Source organism: Erithacus rubecula (genome assembly GCF_903797595.1).
Source record: "Erithacus rubecula genome assembly, chromosome: 1".
Lineage (NCBI taxonomy): Eukaryota > Metazoa > Chordata > Aves > Passeriformes > Muscicapidae > Erithacus > Erithacus rubecula.
The window spans coordinates 18,389,168-18,407,186 of record NC_136658.1 but is presented as its reverse complement, the minus strand read 5'-3'; the positions used below and the strand labels follow the sequence as shown (position 1 = coordinate 18,407,186).

At 42.5% G+C, this 18,019-nt stretch overlaps 2 protein-coding genes across 4 annotated transcripts; both read left to right on the top strand.

The window, feature by feature from the left end:
- The first annotated feature begins 28 nt into the window (after positions 1-28).
- On the top strand, positions 29-3,648 carry TRMT10C (tRNA methyltransferase 10C, mitochondrial RNase P subunit). Of its 2 annotated transcripts, XM_079298903.1 has the most exons (3): positions 34-105; positions 1,451-1,593; positions 1,780-3,648. In XM_079298903.1, exon 3 carries the CDS (start codon positions 1,811-1,813, stop codon positions 3,062-3,064), a length of 1,254 nt encoding a protein of 417 aa, XP_079155029.1. In that variant the 5' UTR covers positions 34-105; positions 1,451-1,593; positions 1,780-1,810; the 3' UTR covers positions 3,065-3,648. The 2 variants fall into 2 exon arrangements, with proteins under 2 accessions (XP_079155028.1, XP_079155029.1); XM_079298902.1 differs by lacking the exon at positions 1,451-1,593 and having other exon boundaries at positions 29-105; positions 1,780-3,622.
- A 1,403-nt stretch (positions 3,649-5,051) lies between these two features.
- Positions 5,052-14,003, top strand: PCNP (PEST proteolytic signal containing nuclear protein). Of its 2 annotated transcripts, none has more exons than XM_079298915.1 (5): positions 5,052-5,169; positions 8,537-8,757; positions 10,700-10,774; positions 11,245-11,300; positions 12,211-14,003. In XM_079298915.1, the coding sequence occupies exons 1-5, from the start codon at positions 5,115-5,117 to the stop codon at positions 12,338-12,340; spliced, it is 537 nt and encodes a 178-aa protein (XP_079155041.1). In that variant the 5' UTR covers positions 5,052-5,114; the 3' UTR covers positions 12,341-14,003. The 2 variants fall into 2 exon arrangements, with proteins under 2 accessions (XP_079155041.1, XP_079155042.1); XM_079298916.1 differs by lacking the exon at positions 5,052-5,169 and adding an exon at positions 5,852-8,513 and having other exon boundaries at positions 8,589-8,757.
- The last annotated feature ends 4,016 nt before the right edge of the window (positions 14,004-18,019 follow it).

Sequence of the window (18,019 nt, the reverse complement as noted above, 5' to 3'; positions counted from 1 at the left end):
GCGGCGGCGCGGTCGGGCCGGCGGTGAGCGGGAGCGGCTCCGGGTGCGCCCGGGCCTGTCCCGACCGAACCCCGGCGGGCGGGAGCGCGGCCGGAGATCGGGCAGGTGCTCCTCGCACCCCGCAGCGGGAGGAGCGGGCGCGCCGTGTCCCCGGGAGGGCTGGGGGGCGCGGCGCGGGTGGCCGTGGGCTGCTGTAGATGTTGTAAAGCAGCGTGCAGGTGCAGCGCTGCTCCCTTGCAGCGGCCTCATCGGTGAGTCCAAAGCGATCCAAAGGATCTAGGCTCTGCCCCGTGGTGCCGAGCCCGGGGGCAAGAGGCGACGGGCAGAAACTGATGCGCAGATGTTCCACCTGAACGCCAGGAAGAAAATATTTACTCTGCAGGTGGCCGTGCACTGAACTGGTTGCCCAGAGAGGTTGTGGAGTCTCCCTTAGTGGAGATATTCCAGACCTGTCTAGACACAATCCTGTGCTCTGGGATGACCCTGCTTACAGAGGGGTTGGACCAGGTGATCCACTGTGGCCCCTTCCAGCTTTTCTCAGTTTGTGATTTTTAATGGGCAGCTGTGCTGGAGAAGTAAGGCAAGTTATTCAGTCTTTGAACTATCAGTGAAGATCCTTTCTGTTATAGAGATGAGTTGCAATGAAGTCATGCTAAAATAGAAAAATACTTCCAGTGCCACAAATCTGTTTCTTCAAAAAAACTTAGATTAATTCTTGCAATAATATTGTTAGCGTGAATGGCATATGGGAAGGTAACTTGGCTCTATCAAAAACTGTCATCAGATATGCTGAACTGATCCCTTGATTTCCCCATGCTTCTTTGATTATTACTTTTGCCAGTAGGTTTAATGCTTTAATGTAAAATTAGAGGTACTTCTATTATAACACAAATTTTCACATTGTTAGGTTGCTTGGTTGTTCTTGTTTCTTTTATCTTAATAAGAGTAGAACAGAAAAAGTCAGCAACCAATTTGACCAATTACTATATAGTAAAAGATGCCAGGTTGTATAACATTTCTAAATAGTACACTGCTTCTCTGTGCCTATCTGTGCAGGTGCATACTTACTAACCAAATATTAGATTAAACTTCTTGTTCTGTGTATCAAATTATTTTCAGTTTATTAGGAAGATTATGAATTTTGATTTAAAAAATTAGGAATTAATTCTAGTTTTGTCCAAATCACATTTCCTTAAGCACTGCAACTTCACTGATGCTTAGTTCAGTAGTGTGCATAGGCCAAGGAAACTATTAAATGTTCTTGGTGGGTTTTTTTCTGCAGATCTTTCATATTTAAATACAAATGTGGATAAATGCAAATGGCGGGGGGGGGTACATCCTCAGCTTCATGTGCCTATGCCAACTTCACAGACAATTTAGCAAAAAGAAAAAAGATTATCTTTTTCTGTACTAGCTGTTTTTTTTCAATCTCTTCTTTCTGTTTTCACAGGATAGATAAATTATACACAAATACTTCTGGTTTCTGTGCAGCATTTCCCTGACTTTGGTTGTGAAGGCTCATCATATGATACAGATAACTTAAAGAGATCTTGGAGAGTTCTTGAAGGTTGTTCAACTACATTTTGAATTGCAGTAAGTATAGCTGGTGTAAGCTGTTTTTATTTGGGTAACAGTAAAAAGTTCATAGTAGAGGGAGGAATTCCTAGCATCTTCCAAGAATAACCTATTGTCTGTCAGTGTCACTAAGAGTAAAAATCTGCATGTGTTTTCTTTGTGATTTCTGACAAGTTTTTTTCACCTCTTATTGATGTTTTGCAGCTAAGTTTTGCAACACAGCACATGCCTAAGTATGCAGTCTGCCAATATGCTTCTGAGAAAAATTGTAAGAAGTTCTGCCCTTCCATTTGCTGCACAACATGGGATGAAAAAGAATTTGTTTCTGCTCAGTAGAACTCTGAGTTTATCACTTTGTCTGAAGCAGGACAAGTCATGTGAACCCTCAGAAAAATTAGATTTAGATGAGTGGAAGAAGGTAATGAAGTCTGGGTTGCAAGAAGAGGTCAGTGAAACGGTCTCAGAGCCTAAGGAGCTTTCCAGTTTGGCTGCTGCACGTGAGACTTTGGAGATGTGGAGGCTAGCTGGCAGAGCAGTTCCAGAAAAAATGAGTGAAGACCAGCTAAAAACTTTTATGGAGTGTCCTTCTAAGTCAGCCAAAAAGAAGTATTTAAAATTCTTGCATCTCAAAGAACTTTACAAGAAAAATGACAAAAGAAAGGCGGAGGAGAAAAGAGAAAAGAAGCTAGAAGCACAAGATCAAGCTTCAAAAACAGATGAGATCAAAAAGAGTCCATTTGTCTGTTTGTGGTCCAGCACTATGGATAAAGCATACAACTGGAGGGCTGCTCAGTCCATGATCTTTGGCCAGCCTCTAGTATTTGACATGTCTTATGAAAAAGAAATGTCTGTCCGAGAAGTCACAAACACAGTGAGACAGCTGGTACTGAGTGAAAGCTGCAACCGGAGATCTGTGGATCCATTCCACATCCACTTCTGCAACTTCAAAGATGATAGCCTCTATGAAAGGGAATTTATCAAGCATTATGGAGAGGCATGGAACAAACTGCTCATCACAGTGACAGACCAGTGCTACACAGAAATCTTTCCAAAGGATAAGCTCATCTATCTGACAGCTGATTCTCCCAAAGTAATGAAAACATTTGATCACGACAAGATCTATATTGTTGGGTCGATGGTTGACAAGAGCATAAAAACAGGAGTCTCTCTAGCTCGGGCAAAGCGATTAGGACTGGAGACTGCAGCCCTTCCACTGGAGAAGTATTTGCTTTGGAATACTGGTGCCAAAAATCTCACACTGGATCAAATGATGCATATTTTATTAACCTTGAAAGATACTGCTGACTGGAAAAAGGCTCTGGAATTTGTTCCAAAAAGGAAATACTGTGGCTTTGTAAACAAACCTGTAAAGGAACTGAAAAAAACATTAGACCTGATCAACACACTTAAACTTGGAAAGGGACGGGAAAAATTAGAAAAGCAATTTGTCAAAAACTACCCCAAGAGGTATAAACTAAAGCAAAAATAGAGTGATGGGGAGGAGAATGAATTTTTTACACACAAACTGTGTCCTTTAATGCTCCATCTGGACATCTGGAACTCTGTTCAGCTCTTAATCTCAGAACATGTTTTGTTGCCTACGTTTGAGAAAGCCATTGTTAAGAATTGGGGTTTTTAAATTACTTTAGTAGTCCAGCTGTTTAAATTTATTCACACATTATTGAAATTACATAAGAGAAATGAGAAAATCTATTGTAAAAAAACTCTACACAAAAACTATCAGTCTGTTCAGTTGAACTGTGCTTCAGCAAGGGTGATTGCTACTGAATGCAAAGGTCTTAAGAGCTCACTGCTTTGGAGGCTGCCTACAGTTTTATTTTAAAAGATCTCTAAGATGAAGTAGAAGAGACCTCTCCCATTACTTCCTGAATCCTCTTGTGTGCAGATGAATTTACTTTTGATAGCTGAACTAAAATGGTTAAAACCTTGCATGAGTTTGGGGACCTGCACCATTTATTTCTGTCTGGCACAATCAAATCTCTTGGAAGGAATAAGGCAAATTTCTTGACTGCACTGAAAAAAAAAAATCTTGACTACTTTTGTGTAAGACTTCCCAAGGTGCTGGAACTTCTGAGATAGTAAACAGTCCTATTAGTAAATACTTAGAAAGAGCCTTTTAATATTTCTCAGAGCTCAGAATACATTGGTGTCTCTCTGTAAGTCTGTGTTCAGGCTGCAGAGCTGCCATGGGCAGCTAAATACAGGTCAGCTGTCTGTAGGACGAGGAGGGCTTTCTTTGTGGGTGATGCTTAAAGGCAGCGATGGCAGATGATGAGTTGGTGGTGACCCACTCCCTGGTGGCCTCTTCCTACACGCTGTTGCAAGGTGGGGGTTGGAAGGCAGAAGATTCATTATCCCAATACTGCCCTTCATTGCCTGTTGTGAAGTGCAGAGGCCGCCAGGCATAAATCAGCTCTGGCACAGGGAAAGACCTGATTCCTTTCAGCTGTGTGTGGTTTGGAAGGACACAAAGCTTCACTGTAGGATGATGTTCTAGGTGATGCTGGAGAGCTGCCTTCAGCTGCCTGGGAAGCCCTGAAGTGCAAGGTCTGGCTGTGTGAGTGTGTGCTCCTCACTCCAGGAGACTCTTTCCTTAAGGGAGGAAGAGACAACAATGGAGCCAGGTGCTGCTGAGTGTTGTAGAACTGTGGAATGGTTTGGGCTGGAAGGGGCTCATCTAGTTCCAATCCTCTGCCGTGGGCTGGGTGCCATGTCTCTTCTGACATTTGCTCTTCCTGCAAACAAAGCCTCCAATGATCTGCGGGCTGGCTTGCACACTGGGGTGGGGGAAGGTGGTGGCGCTGCTCGCTTGAGCTCGTCTTACACAATCACTGACTGGGTAGGTTGGAAAGGGCCACAGTGAGTCATCCGGTCCAGCCTCCGGAATCGAGCAGGGTCATCCCAGAGCACGTGGCACAGGGTTGCATCTGGATAGTTCTTGAGTATCTCCAGTGAGGGAGACTCCACACCACCAGTGAGCAACCTGTTCCGGTGCTCAGTCACTGCACAGTAAAGAAGTTCTTCCTCATGTTCAGGTGGAACTCCTGTGCATCAGTTTCTGCCCATTGTCCCTTGTCCCACTGCTGGGCACCACCGAGAAGAGCCTGGATCCTTCTTGGCGCACCACCTCCACACTTTAGATATTTACACACAGCGAGGCGGCAATGAGGTAATGATATTTGTGACTCATGGAAGGTAATCGTTAAACCACGCGCAGCGAGGAGGGTGCGGCAGCGGACGCGATTCCTTCGCTCCTCTTGACGCAGAACCTCAGGGTGCGATGCCGGGAGCGCCGGGGGGTGACTGTGTCCCCCGCTTTCCCCAGGGGAAGGGGATGGATGGAGCCGTGCCCACATGTGCAGCGGCTCCGGATGAGCGTCAGACGGGCACCGCTGGGCGCGCTCCCGCCGTCCCGGCGCGCCATCCCCGCGCGCCGCAGGGGCGGGGCCGGCCCGGCGGGGGCGGGCCCGAGCGGTGCGCGTGCGCGGCGCGTGAGGCGGCGGAGGAGGCGGGGGAAAATGGCGGACGGCAGAGCTGAAGGGGAGAAGACGAAGCGGCCGCAGCCCGCAGGAGGTGAACATGTAGCGCCTCTCGCCGCGGAGCTGTGGGGTGGGAGCGGGGTCCGGGCTGGTCCAGCGGGGGTAGGGGGGCCCAGGTGTGCCTCACCCGGCCATGAGTTGCCCGGGCCGGGCCGCGCGGTGCCCGGCCCTGCGGGGAGAGTGGGTAGCCTGGGCCTGAGGGGGCTGCGCTGCAGGACAGGCCGAGTCGGACCTGCTGTGCCCAGCTTTACAGGCGCCTTTGTAAAAATACACCAGCTTCTCCTTGTCCATGCAAATGCGCTATTTTTCTCTCGTAAAAATATAAGGGGTGCTTGCGCCGTGTTCTGAGAGAAATGCGACCCTTGCTGTCTGCAAGGATGGAGACAGAGCCTTAAAATTAACTTTCAACAGTTGTGGCACCTTTTTAATAAATGGGTACAGTGAATATTATTTAATTGCTGTTTAAGCATTTGGATGTAATTTTTTTTCTTTTTTTCTTTCTTGGTAACAATCTGTAAGTTTGCTGTTTGGTCATGTACTATTTGTATTATGACTGGACATTCCTGTCCCTTCTGCACTATTTGGTCCGAAAATTTAATTGTATGTTTCTTTTCTTCTTTCTTCCCTTAACTTAAAGTTGAAAGGACAGTGGCTTTGCAACGATAAAGCTTTTTTTGGTGTTTCTTTTTTTAGTTCAGTTGGGTTTTGGTGGTTTTTTTTGTTTGTTTCAGTGTACCTGTAGGGAGAGGGCACTTCTTAGATCTGTTGAAAAATTAAATCAGGCTTGTAAAGCAATCAGGCCAGCCTCAACAGTGAATATTATTTCTGATAATCGCTGACATTTGAACAGTATTGATTTCAGGTAGTTCTCTGTTGGGCTTTGGTGGCTTTTTGGCGGTGGTATTAGGTGTTTCTTTGTATTAGTAATAAAGTAACTGGACAGCATCAGTACATCAGTAATTCACACTGTTTTGTTTGCTGAAACATGATCTGAACGGGTTGAGCTACCTTTGCCCTAAGGAAGAATAGTTGTTCCCTGAGGATTTTAGAAAGCAATTCGCAATCTTTAGCTTTTGCCAAGATAGTGGGGCTTGTCTTAAAATTAACTTAGTTGTGACTGGTTTGTTCCCACATGCCCCAGTGGTCGAACTTCCAGGGACAACAGATCCTGAAATGCTGTGCAGCTGGCACTGTCACTCTTGTCACTTCAGCCACCTGGGCAGTGGAAGTTGTCCACTCGTGTGGTTTGTTGATACATATGAGTGAAACTTAGCTGTGAAGTAGGACAACTTTTTATATGATCCATGGAAAGGGCACTAGCCAGTCTAGTTTGGAAGCAGTACTGCTGCTTTCTGTAGGTGAAGTGTGACCTCCAGGAAATAATAAAGCAGCCTTGATATCTTGGAAAAAATATATGGACTGGCATGGGAGATGGTCGAGACCTGTTTAATGGTTAATATATCTGCATTTCTGTTTCCTGCAGAAGTCAAACAGCACACGGGCTCCCTGGCTCCCTCCCCACCTTCCCCAATTGTCCTGTGCCCCTTACAGCTCTCTCATCAAGCAAGAGTGTACCTTTCAGCAGTCTGGAGTCCATCCTTTGCCAAGCCCCATAGAAATAATGCTCATAATGCAGTGCTGATAGGAACTAATTCTGAGAAAGATGCCCTTTAGGATTTGGTGAGAAAACAGATGTGGGTAGTTGCAGGCTTCACCTTGTGCTTAGCAGTATTTGAGAATTAACCTTCAAGCTAGCACTAGTCTAGGAACCTGGACTGGTTCCCTGTGCCCTGAATTTTGGGCTGCTGTGGATTTTGTACTTAGCCCTATGGTTCCAGCATTTTTAAGGCCAGTGAATCTTCTACCTACCCTTGAATCACAGTCTCTAGTGTACTGAGGCTGGACTTGGAACATTCTGTTTAATGTGATTTCATGGACTAGCTGTAAGGATGCTCTCATAGTCTCTGCAGACTGCTGTGTGGTAAACTGTGCTAAGACAGCTACCAGTACCCAAGGTCACTTGTTTAAATTTTGTTTGTTTCCCTTTCCTCCCTTGTTTTTCATTTTTATATTGATATTTTCTGGATCAAATTTCTAGTACCATTTTTTAATACAGTGAAACTGATTGAAGTTAATTTTTTTTTTGTGATCTGACATATTTCTGAAGGTGAATGATAAATCCATTTTGTTTTCAATCACTTATTATCTTGACACCTGGAAGAGTGGGTAGAAGTGGTATGTTCTGCTGCTTATGATTTGGGAAATAGCAGACAAATATATATAGATTGAGTCCCTAGTTTATTTCTTTCCTGATGTTGTTTGCTTTGTTTTTATTTTCCTCTCAGAGCTACAGTCTTGTTGACCCCCAATTCACACTTTCTTCTCTCCCATTGCTTCACCTTATGTAGTAGCTTTTTGCATTAGCAGTGTTAAGAGCTTTATCCCCTGATGGTCGGAATTTGCTGTGCATGGAAGGTGCTGTTCTCCATTTGATGTGATCAGGAACTTGTGCTAGCTCCAGTTGTTTTAAACTGCTACTGTGAGCACTTCCCTGTCCATTCCTTAATGTGTGTTGGTTTTTTCCCCTCCTTCTGCTACTGCAGTGGATTGCTTGTTGCAGTAGCAGGGAAGTGTCTTTTTGCTGAAGCATTTACTCTGTTCAGTATGAGTTTTCCAAGGACACCTTTGTCTCTTGGTGTAGCTGAAGAAGCTGATTTTATAGGAATGGAAGTGTTACTTGAATGTTTTTTCTCTGTGGATCACTGTTCAGCTGCTGTGTTTTCCATGACTATACAAACCCAGAAAAGATGAAATCTATATATATGTTTTTTTAGTGCTGATTCCTTCCTCAAGCAGAGCTTGGCAGATTTATTACAGATGAGATGCGGACAAGCAGTGACTTGAAACATGATTGAGACAGCCGACCTCACTGTAGTCACTCCCATGATTTTAGAGTTGTGCCAGACAAGCCTAGAGACTGCCATGGACATGGTTTTGTAGAAATTTAGTAGAATTAATTTTAACTTAGATTATCTACTCTAGATTTGGAATTGGGATTCCAATTGTGAAAGTTTATCTGTGGCAACTTAAAAACTTTAAGATATTTAGTCATCTACATTTAATTTACTACATGAACTTTGACTTCCATACTAAATAAAGAGATGGTGCTTCAAGATTGTTTTCCTGGCTCATACAAGAAGTTCTTTACAAGTAGTGGAGTGCTTGCAGTTTCTTCTCTTCTTTGTGTTTTTCTGTCCACTAAATATACATTGGTGGAAACTGCTGTCACTAAAAACATCTTACCTATTGCATCCAAAGTATAATGCTTTTTGAGGTTGCTGCTCCCTTCAATCTGCTCAGTAAAAGTAGCTCATCTTGGTAAGTTGTTTCGACTTCACCAGGACCTGAAGAAGAGGCAGAAAAACCTGTGAAAACTAAGACTGTTTCTTCCAGTAATGGAGGAGAAAGTTCGAGTCGCAGCGCAGAGAAACGGGCAGCTAATGAAGAAGCTGAAGACTTCACCACAAAGCCTGCTCCTGCCAAAATGTCCAAGTTTGGATTTTCCATAGGCAGTCAGACAACAAAGAAGGCATCTGCAATATCCATCAAACTGGGAGCAAATGTAAGTTTACTGTGGCTGTTAATGTTAGGGAAACTGAGGGAAAAGGGAAATACTTTGGGGAGGCTTCCTTGCAGAAGAGACAAACCTTGAATATCTGTGAGGGTAACTTGGATAAAGTTTAAGCAGGCATTGCAGGGCCAGCTAGTCTTGCATGTGTAAGTACTTCAAGGTGATTAATAACAGGTCAGTCTCAGGAATCATAAGACTTGATTGAAATGAACTGTAGATCTTTGAACATACAGAATAATTTTGTAATGAAATTTTATAAGTCTGCAATAATTTCCTGAGGGAGCTCCTGAGAGAGCAGACTTGTTAAGCTGTTCAGGCTACTTTGAAATGGATGCTGGGAGCTTCATTGCATAGGATTCTTAAAGCTAGAAGAAAGCATCTAGATGGCTTAATAGGTTGTCTTTCCACTCCAAAGTTCTTATTTTAGCATGGGGAATTGTAACGTATTTCCATGACTTTGCCTTTTCTTTGCAAGGTCAGTATGATTTATTTGTGTTAAATGCAAGAGATGGGGCTTTGTTGCATAGGTTTTTAAGAATTCTGATCCCCTTGATTGTCCAGCACAAGGTATCCTTGTGTTTGTTCAGATAGGAATCTGATGACTCTCTACTTCCATTGGCTTGGTCAAGGACAAGCTAGGGGCTTGCCTGTCTTTTCATGTACATTTCCCACCTATCACTGTGGTGGATATGTTATGAGTAGTTGTCTGCACCAAATTCAAACTCTAATTGTGAAAGCCTTGCACCCAGCAGCCAGCAATGCCAGCATTTTAGAGGCCTGCAAAGGATTGAAAGGGTGCACTGTTATTTTGAGATGGAGGGAGGTGTGTGCTTGCAGCATTCTAGGGTATAAATGCAGTCAGATCAGCTCAGACTGGAAAAACAGACAAGGCTTCCTTCTCTGAGCTTCTAGCATGCTTCAGTTTCTCACGTCCAAAGTGCCAATAAACTTGGCTCAGGATTTCTGGTTCACTGAATTTAGTGGGTGACTGTCAGTGCACCAGATGGGACAGTGCTGAAATTTACCCTGTTTCTTTTCAGTCATCTCTACTCCCGTAGTACATTCCCCTTTCCATGGGTGCAGATGTTTTAAAAATGGTGTGGTATTTATATGTTGTGCAGTATCAGTAAAGAACAGCTGTAGGCAGTTGCATAAGGGCTCTGCTGCAGTACCAACTTCTAGGAGTGTGTGTTAAAGAATTGCCAGTAAAGGTAAAATGAAGAAAGCAATATGGAGTATTGATTTAGTATTGTGGTAGCAATCTGTTACTAGTAACTTGTTTTTTTCTCAGTGGTGTTGAAGTAACTTTTTGGTACCACTGTTGTATCACATATAACATTTGTGAGTTTTACAGCTTTCTACACTTTAAATAGAGGAATAAAAAGTTGGAAATAAAATAAATAATCTTTAAATGAACTTTATGTTAATTGGGCTGTGTGGTAGATACTGACAGTAGTTTAAAAGCATTGAATTGTTTTAAGCCAGAGCGCTGTCATGTTGTTAAAATAGAAGAAAATAAACACACTCATTTTTTCTGGCATTGATGGATAAGAATATTCCAAAAGAATAATGGAAATAGTCACACAGTAAAATTTTGAATACCACAAGTTACCCAGGTTCTGTTTTAATTGTTCATGTCATGCACCAGTGGCTGAGTACCCCTGCAGTGTGCTAGAAAGTTAAGACCTGCATGTGGGGAGTTGTAATATGAGAGGGCTCAGCTTGCTTCTCAGAGTGATCACACATAAATGAGCAGTCATTTTCCTTTGTCATTAGAGAATCCTTTGTGTGCTTCATTCAGCCAAAAACTTTTCCCCCGGTTGCCCATTTCAGTGAAGATGTTTGACTTAATTTTGCCAAAATACTTTAAAAGTTGAGGGTAGCTTTTTTGAGTTAGTAGGCTTATGATACTTGTGCATTTTGTCTTTTCCAGAAGCCTAAAGAGCCTGTTCCAACCCTGGCTCCAAAAACCCTTTCTGTAGCTGCAGCTTTCAACGAAGATGAAGATGTGAGTAATAAGCAAGTGATCAACACAAAGTACCATTGGTGTGGTAGGCAGAGAGAATGGGTTATTTATGGTTCTTAACATAAATAGCAGGAATTTTCAAGCTAGAAGCATCTCTTTAGACTCTTAAGAGTGGTCAATAACTCTGTGTTGGTTCAGGAAATCATTAAAATGTTGATAACTTTCCCCTGGCAATAAGATGCACAACATCATTTGAAATAATACTTGCTTTCTCTAGGCTTGATTAGAGCCAAAGGAAAGTTGTGCTTCTGCTTTGCTAAATATTTTGTTGTCATATGATTGCTCCTTCTTTCATAGAGTTGAACAAAGGAATTTGTATTTTGTCCTATAACCATGTAGGAGCTCCATTGTGTCCAAAGTCACTTTGCTGTCCTGTAGGGCTGTAGTGCAGCCTTTATCTTGCCAGGCATGTGAAGAGTTCAAACAGGCTCTGACCTCCTTTGTCCCTGCAGAGTGAGCCAGAGGAAATGCCCCCTGAAGCCAAGATGCGCATGAAGAACATCGGAAGGTAGGGCAGCTTTGAACTGTGCTTGGAGAAGGGTGTGTGTGTGTGAAATACCTCCCCAGCTCTGGGCACATCTTCAGGGTGCTTTGAGAATACAGGGAGGTAGAAGAGGTTAAAGAAGCATTTCTCCAGAAACAAAATTTTCAAATGTGTTATCAGGTTCAAAGTACTACATTTGCATTTGAACTTTGAATCTTATGTACTTTTTTGTTAGGAAGAAATTGAGTCTTCATCAAATAGAAGTTTTTTTTCTTGTAAATGTAATAGGGAGGAATTCCTGCTTGTCTCTACTTCATATTTTTCTGGTTCTCCTTTTTGTAACTTGCCTTGAAGTAGGAAGTCTGTGCAAGGAGAAGATAAGAATTGTCTCTCAGAAAAACAAAGAGTTGCTTGTTTACTTTGCAATAAATCATGTAATTCTTCTGCTTTCCACAGAGTTGAGACAGTAGGGGAGCAGTCCTAAAATAAGTAGGGACCTTTTCAGAGGAGGCATCACTTAAATCAGGGATGAATTTTGAGGATTTGTATTTCAGAGGTGTTTACCATGATAGACTGCTTTTAAAGTCAGTCTCCCTGGAAGTTCTCTAGTTTGGTGGTTTTTCTTTTTTCTCCAGTAGCAAATTTGAATCCTTAAATCCTTAAAGATTCTTAATCTTTGTGGCTGGCAGCAGTTGCTTCCACTGCCACCTCCTGTCCTGCCCCATCTCATCACTCTGTTTTGACATGCTGTGTACAGATTAGTTCTGTGGCCAGCTTACAGTTGCTAATAGTGAGGGCTCCTGATATAACAGAAGGAAATGTGTGGTAGTTTCTGGGGCAGAGTGGGCTTGAAATTGGCATTTTCAGTGTCACATGACACAGTCTACTATAGTTGAGCTGGCTCTCTCAACTGCTTCTGTTTTACTTTTCACAGGGATACACCAACTTCAGCAGGACCAAATTCGTTCAATAAAGGAAAGCATGGATTTTCTGACAACCAGAAGCTATGGGAACGAAATATAAAATCTCATCTTGGAAATGTCCATGACCAAGAAAATAACTAAATGATGTGGATTACAAGTTGGGTGTTTTGGGGGGAGGGGAGGGTGTAACATTAAAGGAACAGTTTCCTTTTTTAAGAATGGTATGAGACTATCTTTGGAGCCACTTTTTTAAGACTTTGAGTGGTACACTAATAAATGAGTTTGAAATTAGAGGTAATTTATGTTTTGTATACAGATTTCAAGGCATTTGCTAATTTTGTAGTTCATGTGATTAGTTTCAAAAGGTTACAGATAATAAAGAAATTGGAGTGGTACCTTTTTAAGATAATTTTTTTTTGTCAGTGAGTAAATAAGGTGGATGAAAAAGGTTACTGTCTCTTTAATCAGGTTCAAATTGAATGCTCTTGCATTCTCACTTCTGGCTCCCTCTTCGTAACAGGAGAAACAGTTGACTCCTAGGAATTCTGCTAAAGAGAATGAGCATTGTCTTGTGCTAGAAGTGTTACTGGACTATTAATTTGAATATAATCCTACACAGGAAATAATAAGAACCTGGATTTTTTTTTTTTTTCTCCCTGCAGTCACCTTTTGTTCAGTCTCTGCAAACTAGGAATTATGTTGCTCTGAGTGGCTCTGGTAATTTAGCTGATTTTGTTTAAAACTTCCTGTAGGATGTGTAACCTTCAGTGGCCTGTTCTGTCCTAAGGAAATGGGCCTTGTCTGTATATTAGATACAGTCTGTAAAGAATATTCACTACAAAGGTAAATCAGTATTTTCAGTGTGCTCCTTTTAAATCATTAGCCTTGAGTAGTGCTTGTTAGCATTTCCTAGTGGTACACAAAAACCACCACCAAAAAATACAAGCTAATGTACATTGAGCTTCACCTTTGGTTGAAATATTTTTCTTTACTATGCCTAGAAGGAATAAAAGCCACACCAAAAATCGGTAAACTCACTGCTTAAGTATGAAAAATCTAAGATGCACTTTCCCTGTCCTGCCATTTAAGACAAAATGCCTTGATGCCTATGACCTCAGTGGACACTATCAGGTCAAATAATGCTGTATCTGCAGTCCTGGTGTTTCTAACAAGTGTTGACTTCAGAAATAAAACTTGACCTTTTCCTGCCTGTCTTCCTTTTGCAGTGATTTTCAGCAGTGACATGAATCTGGTCAGTTTATTTCTTAGCTTCCACACTGCAGGAGAGTGCTGAAGGATTTCAGTGCTAGTAATAACCATCTAAATTTCAGTCTAATTTAGATTATGTATTTGTAAATCATTTTACTTACAGAAGTGGCTAAATAGAACATTATCAACAGCAACACCACCACCTCCCCTACCCCAAACAAACATAAAGTTCTTTTTAAACTCAAATACCTGATAGTGTCAACCACTAAAATAATTTCAGCTGGGAAATGGTTGTAGCATTCAATACATTAATTGCTTTCATCCTGCCTCTCAAACTGTCTTCTTGCTAAAGTTGAACTTGCAAGTGCAGAAAGGAAAGTGCATCTTGAAATGTATTTTTTTATTATTATTATTATTATTTTAGAAAGCTCTTACCACTTAGACTTTTGAGTTTGTAAGTTCTAAAAATATTTTTTTGTATTTTTGTATTGTATGTGTAATCTTTTTTTCTTTTGAAGTCTGATGCAGTTGAATACCTGTAACTGTTTTCTTTTAAAAGCCTTGTTATAAACTTAACATAAAAATGTATACATTATTTTTCTTCCATAGCAGAAATATTTGGTTTATTTAAGAAAAAACACACTTTCAAAACTGACTTTCAGGACCTTCAAAACCAATTTGGGCATTACTTGAACTAGGCAAGATAATCTTTTCACTTATTTTCATCACATGTGGTTATGTTTGTCTAAATAAATCCCTTTAAGATAGTGGTAATCCATAGTGGAGAGCTATTTTCTCGTGCTCCTCAGTAGCTGGTTCATACTATATCAGTCACTTGTACAGGAACAAAGCAAAATAGAACTTGAAATAAGAGAATGACTTGGGGATCTGTTCCTGGTTTTAGTTAACCTACCACCACTTTCTTCCACATCTTTGTCTCAAGTAGATGTTCATACAGAGTTTCTTAGTACTTCAAAGTCACTTAGGAAATTGCTAGGCAGAAGAGCAGACACGCTATGAAATACCTTCTATGCAACTGAGAGAGCAAAACTTATATTTATCTTCTTACTTCCATGGTCAATAAATAATCCTAGACCTTGTGAGAGACTTCAGAAACTTGTCTCAGCTGAAGGTGAGCAGTGATTCTGCCTCACCCAGTGCAAGTGTTCCTTCTCTGTTCTGTGCATCGTGGGAGCAAATCCATCAGGAGGCCTCAGTCTCCTCAGGACTGGGTGCCAGACAAGCTGGGTTTTGTCACTTCAGGTGTGTGCTGGTGTTTAACGTCTGCTCTTGTGGCAGCTGACTGATCTGAACAATATCATCAAGGCAAATGTTAGCTGGGATTAACTTGAAGCTGTATGTTCTTTTTAGAGTCTTTTTTTTGCATGTAGAGAGCCTTTTTTTTTTTCTTGGTGTGATTTTTTTTTGCTTTGGTTGGTTGGTTTGGCTTTTTTTTCTAAGGGTGTTCAAGAATCCTGATAAACTATCAAAACTCATGATAAACGATCTGATTTTGCTATGTTGAAGTGATTCCAGGAGGTCTGCTGAGAGCTTGTATTGCTTAGTACAGCACACTGTGTGTGCCTGTCAGTGGCTGAAATGCCAGCTTGTGTGGTTTTATCCCATGGGCCTCATGCTTCCTTAGCAGGAATTGGCACCTGATGACATAAGGTGAAGATGTGACATTACCCAGTAACCTTCTCTTGTGCTACCCTGCAGCTCGGCTGTTCCCAGCCTGCTGACTTGTAAATGGATCTAAACACATCTGTATTAAAATAATAAAAAGGCACAACAACCCTCCTCCCCTGAAAGAAAGTTAATAAAAGAAAGTCCTAGCAAACAACAAAAGGCAAGACAAGTCCCCACCCAAAAATCTAAAACAACAGCCCCACCAAAGAGCGGTGAACTGCTGGTGGCTGTGTTTCAGGCAGAGCTGGGTGTAGCCTGATACCAAATTTAATTACTCTAAAGCATGGAAGGTGCATTGTCCAGGTTCTCAGAATGAAGATTTTATCAGCAGGAAGGAAGGGGTGCCAATTCACAGTTTGTGCCATATCGGAGATGACCCAGTCCCAGTGTTCATTGAACTTTGGCAAAACCAGCTGTGGTCCTGGGAGCACCATCTGCTGAGCTTCATCTCCACAGCTGCCAGGTTTGTAGGGCACCCCTTTGTCAGAACTCACAGGCTCTGCTGAGTTCCCTGTGTTGCAGTGGCCTTACCAAAGTTGGTTTTCCTAACAGACTTGGGAGGAAAAGTCAGCTTTTGAGAAAATGGCACCTTCTGTTTCCTGAAGAGGCAAATGGGTTTTAAACTACTGGCGTTCACTGGTGTCAGTACAACTCTTTATAGGCTGCTGTAGGATAAGATAAATCCGTTTGGAGAAGCTACAGGATTTCAAGAAGGCTTTTGTCTTGTGTATTTGGTAAAACACTGCAAAGGAGTTCAGTTTTTTTAAAATTCCTTATATAACTACAAGTTGAGGAATGCTGAGTAGTTCTGCCCTTAAGCTATCAAAGGGAAGGTTATGTTCTAAACTCACCAGAATTGTCTATTATCTCTGGCACGACTCACTAGAACACCATAGATATTGGATAAAGTTTGCTTTTTTTACTTTATCCTATTAACACGCCCCTTATTTCTTCTGGTTTCATTAACAAAAGAATCTATGTTGTCTATTGGCATCTTTTACAGTGCTTACTTAGGAAAGCTGCTCATGTCTAATAACGTGGAGCCATTGCCTGGGGGTAGGTGCATAGTTATCCATGGAATTAAAAGCACAGAACATCCACTTTTACATTATAACTCTGGACACAGCATGCTCAGTTTGTGTTTGCACTTGCATTTAGCAGTCTGTAGTGGTGGGAGCTCAAAATTTACTGCCCAAAACTGCAGCTTTTTAAGGTCTGGACATTGCAATGCCCCTCAGGCTGGGTAAGGAGGTGGCAGGAGTGGCTGGTAATTGGAGCATGGACTTCCTGATACAGTAGCATGGCATGGGCTCTGGAAAACCTCTGCTCAGCCTGTGGCTCAGTTCTTAAATTTTGTTTCTTGGGATTGGATTTACTGATGGATACACAAAAAGTGTTTGTGGTTCTGTAGCATGAGCTCCACTGAAACTTGAAGTCATGATCCTGTATTGATGTTTTCCTGGCAGTGTAAGTTACTAATCTAAAGTTAATGCAAGGTATAATCAAAACGTATTGTCTCTCCTTTTCTCCCCCCCTTCCCCTAATTTGTGAACATGGTTGTTGCATTTAAGGTGTTGCTGATGCTCAGTAGCTCCTTACAGAGCCACAGCAGTGCCTTGGTGCCAGAAGTGTGGCTGTGGGAGCCCTCCCCACTCACAGCAGTGCCACCTACAGCTGCAGGCACTCAACAGTAACTGAAACAAGGGCCTAAAAGGGGTTCTGCTACTCAAGTGCTTGTGTGACAATCCTGTTCACGTGTACAATTTAAAGCCAGGACAAGAAGAGCTTGCACTACTCCACATCTGAAGCACCACTTAACTCAGCTGGAAGGAGGGCACTTGATCCCTGAGGAGAGACAAAGCCTGCAGCACAAAACATTTCCTAGGGGAACAAGAAAAACTTCCATTTTGCTAAGTCCTTTAAAGGTCACATGAGGCTTTTAAGGATGCTCCCCAACAGCCCTGCACCTGAGAGTGACAGAGTGACCAGGGCCTCTTGCCTGCAGCAGCTGGAATCTTTCTGCAGAATAGGCCGTGGTTAAGAGCTGCTCCAGAGATGCTGGGGGTTCCACCATGTTGTTGGCTGCAGCTGTAAGACTGGCTCCTGAATGCCACCCTTATACACTGTGCTGTAGAAAGTCATGGTGCTCCCTTTAGCAGCGAGCAATGACGTGGCTGTAACTCCAGCAGAAACAAAGCAGGGCAAAAACTATCCACACATCATTTGGCTGTTGTGCATCTGTAGTTGCATCCCTGTGGAGCAGCAGTTGTTCAACAGAAGCCCATGTTACTCCTTCAGCACTCAGCCTTTTGCAAACACTACTTTTTTGTTTAATTACAGACCCAGCTTGGCTACTTACAGGGACTCATAGAGGAGTTAAAAAGCTCCTAGCATTCCCTTAGGATGAACCACAGAACACAATCAGGCTTTCTGCAACAGTGGTGCTGCCTTGAAGTTCCTGTGACAGCAAAGGGAAAGGCCTGGGACACTGTTCCCAGACCTGGAGGCAGCTGTACAGCTCATCCTTCAAGCAGGAGGGTGACACACCACAACCCTGCTCAAATATCCATCCTGGGGCTGAGGCCAAGATGGAAGTGCTGGCTGCTTTGGGGTGCAGTGATGTGGACACCCAGAAGTGACATCTGAAACAAACCAAAATGGTTACAGCTGGGTACCAGAGGGCTGAGCAGAAACCTCACCCATCCCGAGGACGTGCGGCCAAAGGAATTTCACTACAGCACACACAGTGTTTCATTAGCACCTGCTCTTGTACAGCCACGTTCTGACACAATTCAGGAGGGCAGCGTGTTTCCTTTCCTCATACAACATAATTCTTTGAGCTCAAAGCAAAAATTGAAAAACAGAACTATCCAGGCCAGAGTATGTCTGTATTTGGAAAGTGAAATACTGAAGAGGAATCTG

What these genes read in the sequence shown, in the direction of transcription:
- TRMT10C (XM_079298903.1), top strand. Translation starts at nt 1,811, where the DNA reads ATGCAGTCTGCCAATATGCTTCTGAGAAAAATTGTAAGAAGTTCTGCC.
- PCNP (XM_079298915.1), top strand. Translation starts at nt 5,115, where the DNA reads ATGGCGGACGGCAGAGCTGAAGGGGAGAAGACGAAGCGGCCGCAGCCC. An exon ending in CCATCAAACTGGGAGCAAAT is followed by an intron (nt 8,758 to 10,699) that starts GTAAGTTTACTG and finishes TGTCTTTTCCAG; the next exon opens with AAGCCTAAAGAGCCTGTTCC. An exon ending in CGCATGAAGAACATCGGAAG is followed by an intron (nt 11,301 to 12,210) that starts GTAGGGCAGCTT and finishes TACTTTTCACAG; the next exon opens with GGATACACCAACTTCAGCAG.